At 40.4% G+C, this 12069-nt stretch overlaps 1 protein-coding gene across 1 annotated transcript in view; it reads right to left on the reverse strand.

Moving 5' to 3' along the window:
* Positions 1-818: 818 nt before the first annotated feature.
* Positions 819-12069, reverse strand: part of GALNTL6 (polypeptide N-acetylgalactosaminyltransferase like 6) — a 477188-nt gene continuing 465937 nt past the window's right edge. Inside the window, exons 11-12 of the mRNA XM_086464318.1 lie at positions 7008-7157; positions 819-986 (exon numbers count right to left, since the gene is read on the reverse strand). Coding sequence (XP_086320444.1) covers positions 819-986; positions 7008-7157 — 318 coding nt within the window. The remainder of the gene's footprint in view (positions 987-7007; positions 7158-12069) is intronic.

Genomic DNA, 12069 nt, shown 5'->3' on the forward strand with positions numbered 1-12069 from the left:
AGCCTTCCATTATGCTGCAACTGCTGCTGTTGTATTTGTCACTAAAAACCAATCTTACCTTGTGTGACAATAGGATTTGAATCACAACTGCTAAATATATCATGTATAGAAATTTGATTGCTTCACTTTTTTTTCCTGAAGGGGGGAAATGTGAGGGCAAAATCTTACAGTTCATTTCATGCTTCACTACAGTGTAATTCTAGACCCTAAGATTTCTACCATTCCTATTTTGGTAATGAATGGAATGTAAAAGGGAGGTATTTAAAATTAATTGCAGCAGTTCTAAGGGTTAAACCTGCTTAACCCAACCTTTTATTAAAAGAATGTCAACAGAGCATATATCTTGTCTAGGAAGTGCTGGGACATCATTATTCTTCTACCAGCATGTTTAGTTCTAAAACCTGGGATTTCTTCAGGTTCCTGTAGCTGTCATGCACACCATAGACCCATCCCTCAGCATCTGTTCTGAGCTACTCACTACAGCAGGATTTGACCTGAGAAAGTCTAGAGTTTTGTTTTACTTTATTAACTTGGAATAGTTTTAAACAGTTTTTAAACAAAGTTTTTCCCTCGACCAGCAAGGGAATTTTCAGCCTGAAGTTCTCAGCAGCATCCGGTAAGGCTCTTGGCCAAGTTCTTCAGGTACATCCACAAGGACAGCCTGCTGAATCTTGCTGTGGCATTTTCTTAATCCTCAGGACAGATTTTCTGGATCTAGGAAATTTAATTCCTGACTTCTTTGACCCAGATGCTGGCAAAAATGTAGTTTGCAGTCTGTACGTAATTAGGTGTGTTCATTTTTTGTTTTTCTTTTCTTTCTAGGAACTGGCCTTGCTGTTAATTTTTTCTAAAACAGTCATATTAATATGTTCAAAAATCCACTGTTGAGTTTCAGATAAAGGATCACATCTGTTCATGAAAATCTTCTTCTCGGCTGGGTTGCAATCTATGCAGCTGCTGCTTACGGGATGGAACAAAGTTTTGTCCTACAGGAATGAAAAAAAAGATAGAATTAAGTAGCAAATGCCAAGTCATTGGAAGTGTTCTTATTTTACAAAGCATAGATTAACACAGCCCTAACTGAAATGATTTTGCGGTCTCTGTGTGCTAACCTTATGTAATAACCACAGCTATTATTAGGAAGCCATAGAGAATGGAGTGCTTTTTCCCTTGGGTTATTATCCTTCATGAAATGGGGTATTCAGATGAGGAGACATCTTCTGGTATTTAACTAACAACCACACAATATAATGAAAAAATAGAATGTCTTTGGATAATCTTTGCATATAATGTGCTTGTCTGGAGCCCTTTTAGATGTCTGAACCTGAAAAGTGGGGTTTTTTGGTTTGGATTTGGTTTTGACAGTTTATATTGTGCTTCTGGGCAGGAGAATCTGTAACAACCTGTCTGGAAAATGGATACTCTCCAAATTAATAAAAGTGTTAAAAATTAATTGGTGTGATGGACAGATGGATACAGGACTGATGATCTCAGTTCTCAGCCTGTGAAACGCAGACTTTACCTATGGCCTTGAAAAGACCATCCACTGAAATACACTCTGTCCTAGTAAGAAGTAAATCCTAACAGTTTTAGCTCCCTGTGGAGATTTTCAAAGCATGGATCAAGTTGCTTTAAAAAGGTTATTTATGATGATTAGTTTTGTTAATTTTACTTCACAAAACTGGAGCAAATTGTAAGTAACCTGACTGTGAATGTTAGCTAAAGCAGAAACTACCCAGATGAGCAACTGGTATATGCAAGTTGGGTAGTTTCATTGTACTTAGTTCACTTAGTAGGAAAGTGTTTGACAGAGTCAGATGTGTGGGTGATCGGATGGTTTGAAAGTTTCCAGGGACTGCATACTTACTGTACCTCTTGAAATAAATTTCAGATTACTCTTGGTAAACCACATCCAGGCTTTTCCCCTCCGTGCCAAACATGCCCTGCCAGTATTTTATTATTAAATCAGGATGTGCCCACTTGCCCAGTTTGTGAGATGGAAAAACCAAAAAAAGCTACTTGTCAAGTTGCAATTGATTAATTAAAAACTCACAAAAGTGCTCTGGGTGCTAAGCAACAATCATACAGAAACTTTTCTTTAACTAAAAATACCCCACATTCAAAAAAGAAGTATGAAGACAAAAATAAACATAACACAAAAACCCAATAAGAAATAGTAGCTGTTTTAAAACACTTTTGAAAAAGAAAGTGGGTTCTTTGTTTTTTAAATTTAGGAAAGATGAAATGGTTGATTTTGGGGGTTGTGAAACACTGGTAAAGTACAATGCCCTTTTTTTCATATTAACATATGCAACAAAGAGCAAAGTCAAAAGCATCTTGTGCTCTGGCTGAGGGTGATGGTGTTACATCTGCATTTCACAAACACTGGTTTTCACCTCCAGCATCTGCCCTTCCCCCAAAACAGTGGGTAAACACATGCACACACAAGACTGTAATTCAGAGGGATGCTGTCAAAGCTGACAGGACTAAACCAAATGGGTAGAGGCCTTTCTGTCACGCTCTATTTTGCTCTGTGAGGTAAGCAGGTAGGATACTTCAGCTTGGAAGAAGGGGATAACTGTACCGTGTACAAATGTCAATCACGTCCCTACTAGGAGGTGGGCTTGCAAGAACTCCCAAGTACCCTATGGGGTGGAGCAGGCACCCATTTGCACCTTGACAGGACTTCCTGTCCTGTGAGAGATTTATGGAGTGGCACTGCCCAAAATGAGGACACAGTGAGTGTGCCATGGCCACCCCGCCTGCTGTGGGGCCTCAGAGGAAGGTTGCATCTGGTTTTGCTTGCTTTATAGCTGGCCGTGAAGGTCAGCCAAGCTATTGGGAAGCCAAAGTTGGAACACTAGAAGCTTTAATAGGATAGCTGGTACAAGAAGAAAGGAAATCGCTTCAGTGTGACAAGCATGCTATGAAAACTGCTCCAGCCTTTCTGAAGAGAGCTGGTGGTCTTTCTTCTCACAGAAATATCCAGGGGATGCAATTTTTGAGTGAAGCATTGTTGGTGCTTTCTTTTAGAAAGTCTAGTTATTAGGAGAGAAGACTGTCTTTTCAGAACAGGGACACAGTTACCACTCTGGAAAAACTTCTGGCTAACTTAGCTATATATAAAGGCCTATTAATTTACCATCTCAAATTTACTTTGACCTAAGGTCAAAGCCTGCTGCTCTTACAGATTTTCATGGTAACAGGCTCAGGACTTTAAGGGGTAACAGTTGTGTGCATCCCAGATAAGAACCTTCCAAGACAAATATATAAATTCCTCTTTACATCAATATTAAAAACCCACAAGAGCTCTTGTGGAGACACTTCTAACATCTGAAAACAGCAAAGTGATTTTTTTTTTTTCTTCTGCATGAAGGCAAGTCTGAAGATTATTTGCAGAAGGAGAAACTTCTCCATAAGATAATGGGTCTCGACAGTTCAGGGGATTGGTAATGAGACACAGAGCCTTTCATTTCTTCTAGGTCACTGCTATAACTATGGCCAAGGTCAATAGCAACTGGAAGTCATTATCAGCTGGTGGCTGCAGTAGTTTATCTGAAATTAGTTGGTAGCCCCAGTGCCGTTTCAGCAGGACAGATGTCCATATGATAAAAGCCACTATCACAATGACATGTCTTCAGTTGTCTGAGGAAATAATCTACGTGCCTACTACGCGCAGAATGAACTTACAGTTTGTCCCTGAAGCTGTCAGGAGAGTATGAGCAAACCACGCTGTTCTGGGCACAGTTTTTGACGTTGTCAGTCTAGCGTCTATCATAATCACTAGGCTCAGGGTAGAATTATCGTATAATGAAATTGATTTTGCACAATTGTTTCTTTTTAAAGACCTACTAAATCAGTCCTCTCTTGGGTACTTGTGCTCTACAAATAGCATTAATGGGACTAGGGCACATAAATTGAATCATATTTTATCAGAACCAATGTATTGCCTGTCAACCCAGAATGATGCTGCACTGAAAACCAGAGATGTATTTCTTCACTGGGAGGGATGGAAATTTGTAGGCACTGTTGTTCTTTGGCCCTGGCATGCTTAGGAATCTCAAACAGAGTCAAGAAAATGTCTTTAGCTTGGGAAGCCACTATTCTCCCAAATCTCTAATAATTTCAGGTTATTTACATTTATCTATCTAATTTCTTACATTGTTCTCATCATTGATGGGAGCACCATGATGGTGTCAATATTTTTCCCCCTAGTATTAGTAATAATAATAAAATCATAAAAAATTAAATAATAATAATAAACTAACTTTCTTCTATTTTCAACCCACAGTAGTGTTTATAGTATTACTCAGATTCATTCTACTCTATTGCTTCTTACAGGGTTTTCTTAAAGGTATACTTGGCTGTAGACCAGTATTTTGAATTGGTCTTAAAAAATTTGATTACTTCATATCACAGACTTAGGAGACTTTCAAACAGTCACTCAGATGTATTTTAAGCAGTATGGGAGTAAGAATATTTTTTAACACGTTTATTAGCGGTATTTTTGGTTTCATTCATTTGAAAAGAATCCAGTTTGCACACTCTAAGACTGCACTGCAATGAGAAACAAAGTGCAGGTAATGGGGATCAGCTGGAAATTTTTTCAGAGGAGCACTCCTTACCCAAAGTAAAATATTAATGTATTCTACTTGCCACTAAAATATTTAAGCTGTTTTTATTTGCCAGTATCCAAAACCAGGTTGTTAGGGTTTCTATGGTATAAGAATATGGAATCTTAAAACAATGCCTGGCTTCAAACTCTATTTGCAGTACTTCGTAATCACTTCACAGCCCTAACTACTTCTTACCAGTGGCTCAAGGATGCAAATGATCACGAGACGCGACTTATCCTTAAAAGCATAAACCTCTCTTATCTTCTAGTTTTATAGGAGCAGTATGACAGCAATGTAAGAAACACTTCATATTAAGCATCTTACAAGATATTGACAAACAAGGTCATTTTTCCTAAAACATGGGAAGGTTCATTTGCAGGATGGGTACGGGACCATTAGGAAGCTACATCATCTGTAAGTGGTGCAGAGAACAGAACAGAGTTGCTGACCTGCTCTCTGTTTTTTTAAAAGGAGGCACTTCTTGCTTAAACAGACTACTAATTTTATTTATTTAGGGTGTGATTTTACTAGCATACCATCCTTTAGGTAAAGGGCTCTAGTACAGATGCAGTTAAATGAATATAACATAATTTTCTTGTACTTGTTTTTTTTTTTTTTTAAAATAAATCCTATTGCCAAGATGCTTTCAAAACTAGATAAGGATTATATCAGTATGATTTTGAAGGTATAGCTGTACCACCAAAAAACTCTAACATAAATCTGCCCTGTATCTGAGGAAATAGACTATGTGAAACAATAAAAACACTACTTACCGTTTAGCCAAACTAAAACTAATCCCAAAGAAAACCATGTACACATAATTCTATTATTCCAATGCAGTCTCTTAATTTGAAGGTTTATGTAAACTAATCAGCTTGCTGTCAGGTTGGTATTACAGTTAAGACTGTGTTGGTAACAAAATTTCGCGGAGTTTCTTGCTGAGATGGAAATGCCTGCCTTGCATTGAGAACTTTTACAGAAGCCCTATCAGCCTTCTGGAAATTAAAAATGAAGCTGTGGAGAGAATTTAATACAACTCACACTGTGTATTTTTTTCAAATGTAATTTTTTTTAGTTATGTGCCATGTTCTGTGCTTATCAAAGGTGATGAGTCTTATAGAGGGCAGCTCCAGACCTGCATTTTGTCTTATGAACTGGCTACATTAAGCACTAATGAAGTGCCAAAGGTATGAAAGCTTCTTTCTTGCAGCTTGGGTAGGCAAAAAGATAAATTGGAAGGGTTTTGAAGCAAGGAGTTATTATTATGGCATTATAAAGCCAGATATGCAGCAATACAGCCATGGCAATTTATATCCTCTAAATATCTGGCCCATGAATTCTGATTTTATTACAGATAATAATAACCTCAGTTTCAAAGGGATTACATGTCTGGGAAATCTTGTGGTGGATCTCCAATTGCAACATAAATAGGGTAAAAAGGCACAGGCTGATAAGTAGGCACTCAGAAAAAGGGTCAGGGCAAACCTATTTTTAATGGTTCTGAATTAGTTTTCTGCTATATAGAATTTCAAATGAGAAAGCAGTATTGAGGTTTATCTGGCAAAGGCCAGCTCCTGGCACTTTGGCCTCAGCTTAAGCAAGGTGGTGGGGAAGGCACAGTGGTCAAAGAAAAGTGAAGGATGTGTGAGAGGAATCATTCAGTGCTTCAGAAAAATGTGTGTCCTTATCCTCCATGGAATACAGTTTATTAGTGAAATCTTTACTCAAAGCAACTTGCTGATAAACCATTTGAAAAAAAACCTAACAACAACTCAGTAGCATTACCAGGACTTTTTGCCCTAAATGAGGCTCTGATAGTTTTTAGCTTGACCTCCTGTTTCCAGTGATTTATAAAAATGGGCTGAAACTTAGCAGATCAAAGTAGTGTCTAAGCTGCTTATCTTTAGTTTATAAACTCTTGCCTTCTTTAGGCTTACAGCAGTGCTTTTAAAGTTGTTTTTTTTTTTTTTTTTTTTTTTTTGAAAGATTTCTATGCCACTTGTAATCTTTAAAATGTAGTAAGATAATAATATTTAACTCATGAGCAGCATTTCTTGCTGCTGTCACACCGGATGAAAATATTTCCAACAGTGCCTCTGTTAAAATGACACAAGCATCTTGAAGTGCCAGAATGGTAAAACACCTTTCAGGGAACAGATCCAACACAGACACCCTCTGAGCTGGATCAGATCCATTTTCATTTAAATTTGACCCAAATAGCTGAATGCTCAAAAGAACATACTCTAGAGAGATTACCACAAAATTAAAGTGGAGTAAGATGGGGTAGGTTTTAAAACAAAATTTCTCTGATGGGAAAACACAAGCCTGAGCTAAACTAAACACAGGCTCAAGACAGTCTGAACCTCTGAGATGCCCCACAGTGACTCCAACCTTCCTATAGCTCCAGTGCTGGTTTCCCTTCATCCCGTGACAGTCATACAATGTGACAGGGCTACTGTGCGAAATGGCGTCGAAGCAGAACTTCCTGGTGTGAAGTGGCTCCCCGGGGCGGATGTCTTCTCTCCAACCAAAGGTGAAGAGCTAGAAAAACAATCAGGCAATATAATGATATATTACTAGTGAAAAACATTTAAAACCACACACACAGCTCGATACATGTTCCCCTACTCTGCGCATCCCAGCTGCTGTTTAAATGAGAACTTGCCTGTGTACGATTCGGTGATGCCAACTACCTTAATTAAAGTGCATCAGCCATGATGTGGAATACACCCCAGGAGGGCATAATCCCTATAGCAGGGAAGAAAAAAATCTCAGGCGACACAGTACTGTGGAGAGGAGAGGGGATATGCTGTATTAAAGCCTTTAGTTACCCCAGTTAAAACAGCACCTGTATGCACTAGGACTACAACTACCCAGGACTCAGAAAGCCTATGCTAATGATGTTCCTCTAGCTCTCATTTGGGTTTGAAGAAGCTACCTAGAGACATCTTCCCATCATAGCATCTTTCCCATGGTTAATGAACAGTTTCCTTCTGTTTATGTGGGACATTGTTAGTATATCCTCTCTCAGCTGCTTTTTCCCCCCCAAACAACACATGTTAAATGATCTTCATCTTTCTACTGCGAAACCTGTGAGCTGCAGGCAGCTTGTTAAAGCCCTTTTTCTCCCTGCCTGAGAGGAATCATGGAGGATCACAGTTAATAGAGGAATCCTTGTCAATTAGACACCAGCTGCCTGAAATGATGCTGTGACATTGCAGTCTTTCAATCAGCAGATGAAGGTGACAGGTCTGACAGCACCAAATTTAAAGATACAGAGTGCATTTTCCTTTCTCAAGGACCAATCCTTGCAGAAAATGGCTTGCAGGTTTTAAATTACTACCTAGAAGCTCTGCTGAGATCAGTGAGGTTTTTTTTTTTTTGGTGTGGTTTGGTTTTTTTTTTTGTGTCAGTACCATTCTTTGGCTTTCTGCATCACTTTTGATTTTCCACAGTATAAACTGAAACATAACACTGAGAAAGTGAAGTTCTGTTTAAACGAGCAAACTTTGCTAGTGGAAACTGTTTAGCTGTGATGGTTCATGTGGAACTCTGCACGCAGGCTCGTTATCCAGAGAAGCAGCTCCCCATACTGTGCTCAGGCTGCCTCCAGCACCGCAGCTACCTCATCTCAGCATCCTTTTGACCCTTATCTAATACCCTGCCCCCTGCAGTGTGTACATTTCCTGATTGAACCAGTATCTACAAATCCCAGCTCAATGTCATGGGGGTCTGATTCTGAATACTTCTGTTGTGGTTCCCAGGTTTTAACCCTTTCATTGTGATAGCTATCTTCCTTCCGTGGTCTTCCTAAAAGATAATACATCTTTTAAAAATGCTGCATCTTCAATGCTGTACCATCCTCTAAATGCCACATTTAAGAGGCATTGCTGTTTCCCTTGGCCTGAAGGCACAAAATACAAGTATATATCTGAATATTTTCCTTTTTTCTTGTGTGTTTTATTGTAAGCCCTTGTTCTCTCTGTTACCTGCTCTTGCTCCCTATTTACTTCTGTATTATAGATTTTCTAGCCAGCATTTTCTTAAACTGCCCCTGTGTCCTGCTTATTTCTTCTTTCTCCCAGAGTGCCTTTTACATTTATCTGCAGTAAAATGCAGTGGACAGCTTTAACTTAATTTTCAAAGCAATTTGTGCTTTTTAAAAGGTTAAGTCTTTTTCCACTTCTCTTCTTGTTTCTTGGAAGTCGCACCATAGACTCCCTACAAAGATAACTCATCATTTCACAAGTGAAGACAGAAGTAAGATTTGGTACAGAAGCAAGCTATGCTGCTGTTTCTTTTGAAAAAGAGAAGGCCAAGATTATTTTCCTTTAAGGAAAAAACAACAAAGGCTATTTTCGTTCTCTTACCCTTTGCCTTTCTACAGCTAAGTAATAAACCTAGAGTTCAAAGTGATGAATAACAAATACCTAGAGGAACGCGATATTTTCGCTCTCATCACTACTACAAGAGAGAGCTCCTTTTGCAGGACCTTCCTCATCTTTCCCAGTGGGTGGCTCCCCAGATTTCTCATTCTGTGCACAACTGGTGAGCCAAGGGGCCAATTCCTGCTGTTCTCTGAACCTTGGCCTGAGGAACTACTACCCCACTGAATGCATCAGTACACCTGAAAGAGCTCAAGCTAGCCTTTAAATCAGATCATACTGATCCAGGCTATCCCTTTGCCCTTTCCATTCCTATGTGCTTTCTGAAGACTGCCAGGGCCATGTCCTGTTTGAAGCAAAGACGTGGTAACAGGTAGGGATTTTTTATTCCCTTCCACTGAAAACCAGGATCTGTGTAATACTAGATCCTAATATTTAAACTAGCACAGATTCTTTTTCCTCCCTCTTAGCCTCCTGTTTTATAAACCAGTTTCATTTTTAAATCAACAAGTATATCTTCTTCCTAGTGATACTATTATAAAATCAACCTTGTTAGGGGCAGGAACTCAGTTTTAAGACTGAGAGAGAGGGGAAAAAAAAATTGATCAGAAAAAACGTTCTGCTTCTCTCTACATCCAATTAATATTAAGATCTCGTAATTTCAGATGAAATTTGAAGGCCTACAGTCCTTCCAATGTCATAATTCTAAGCTATCCTCCATTATACAGAAAATTCTCTCTAGTAAACACTAAATCTGTCCAATATAAAAACTGTCTCTCCGCTGCATACTGTGCAACAATGCTACATATTATTAGCTGAAGTCCTGAGTACATAATGCTCTGCTTTGCCACTACCTGTCACTTTGGATTTTGTTGATCCTTTGACCTAAGCTGTTAGGGGCCACCTGCATCAGATTTTATAAGAAATGGACCAACTCTTTGGTGCCCCTTCATTCATTCCTGTCTGCTTGTTGATTTGAAACAAGGCTGCACCTAAATTTCCAGACATATTATGCACAAACAGCAGGCTGGTTCTTCCCCTGCAGCTTGCGGGGCTGCTGTCCTAGGTTACAGTGTAAAATGTGCCAAAAAGAAAAAAAAGTATTCTATTACCATCTTGAGGAGCTGTTGAGACCAGGTGGGGCGGTGCTCCCTGCCTTCCCCCTCTGGACTATCTCCTATTAATGGGCACAACAATGCCTTATCGCCTGACCCATCGATAACTCGCTCCTGGACTATCTCCTGTTAATGGCCCATCAAGGAACTGCCTCACGACTCCCCATCCCATTGTGAGATGCTCCGCCCGGGGAGGTGGGGGGAAGGAGCCAAGCAGTCCATGCCAAATAAAAACGGAGATTTTGAGCACCCTAGCAGCCTTCTTCCACTGGATTCCCAGAGGAGCTTTTCCCCCCACTGGAGTTCCAGAGGACAAGAGCTACCTACCTACCACTGGACCTTCGGAGGAAGACCAGACTCTTTTACCTGATTGCTGCTTCCACAGAACTACATCCATCACTTCAGGAGGACTGCAGCCAGCATCTTATCGGACTGCTACTGCCACCCTAACAGGGTGTCAGGTTGTATTCCTGACTCTGTCAGTGTAAACCAGTGGGTTGTTTGTTTTTTCCCTGCCTTGTGTTATATATATATATATATATATATATATATATATATATATTAGTAAAGAACTGTTATTCTTATTCCCCATATCTTTGCCTGAAGGCCTGATAATTTCAAAATTATAATAATTTGGAGGGAAGGGGGTTGCACTTTCCATTTCAAGGGAGGCTCCTGCCTTCCTCCACAGACACCTGTCTTTCAAACCAAGACAGCTGCTGTTCACTGCTCCCTCCTGGACCCAAGAAACCCTCTGTCCTGGCTCAGGGAATGCTCATTCTCCTCCTCCGCCTTCTCTCATGCCACACAGCCCATAAAACACAGCCTCATCCTCTGCGTTTGCAACCAAGTACCCCCTCAGCCCTCATGCTTTAGCTTTTCATGTAGTCTAGCCCTGTCATGCAGTAACTGGGGAAAATACAGCTTTCCAGCTTCATTTATAATTGGCACAGGGCCTGAAGAATGATTGCCTGATACAGCCATTAGCTTGGGACTGTCTATAGGACAAAGGCCCTTTTGATATCATTAATGCTTTCCAGACTGACAACACTGCTCTATTACTTGCTGCTTGGCTGGGGTCCATCAGCTGGCATTGTGCTTTGACTACAGCATTGGACTTGAGCGGACAACATGTGCCCCGCACGAAGATGAAACACCATGCTTCAGAACTGGGCTCTGACTTGAGCTAATACCTCCAAGTAGAGAAGAAAGAGCTGGGCACGTTATCAGTCCAGCGGAGCCCCAGTTTCCCCTGAAGCCAGAAATTAGCTCTGGGAAGGCAGAGGTGAAAGAACGCCCACCGTGCCATCCTCCTGCCACTTTCCTTCCCCTCTGTTTTTTAATTCTGGGGAAGTTTCCAGAAGCTGCAGTGACACTCATCCTCGCTTCTCACCCTTCTGTTTACCAGAAAGCCTGCAAGTGCCTCAAGAACCTTTTGTCTGCTGTTTACCATCTGCAGCTTGTACAGCCCTGGGGTCGAAGGTCTCCTCCTTCTCCTGGGGGCTGCTAAAGGGCTTTGCACCCCAGCATGACTGTTGAGACTGTCAGCTTTTAACACCTGCCCTGGTAACGTGACATGAATCAAGTGGCACAAAGGATCATTTCTCTGTCTAGCAGCAGTGGCAGCACTGATGCCTGCTGCACTGGTCACATCAAGCTACTAGTTTGCCACCGAACCCTGTAAATTTGTACCAGAAGTTACAAGACCATCTCAGTGTCAGTCAATGCTATTTGAAATAGGATAATAAAATGCTTGATATTTTAATTGATACTGCTAGTTTCTACTGGCATATGTAGAAGTCACGTAAGCAACAAACTCAGGAAGATAAAAGCAATAGAGGAGCTCTCTGAGGGTTGGTCAGCTGTTTGGCAGTTCTTCCCAAGCACTCTTTAACAAAGTTTATCTTCACAGCTTACTGTGGTGCAAGTGGAAGATCACATTCTTTCTCCTTG

Source organism: Leptosomus discolor, chromosome 4, assembly GCF_034619465.1.
Source record: "Leptosomus discolor isolate bLepDis1 chromosome 4, bLepDis1.hap2, whole genome shotgun sequence".
NCBI classification, from domain to species: Eukaryota; Metazoa; Chordata; class Aves; order Leptosomiformes; family Leptosomidae; genus Leptosomus; species Leptosomus discolor.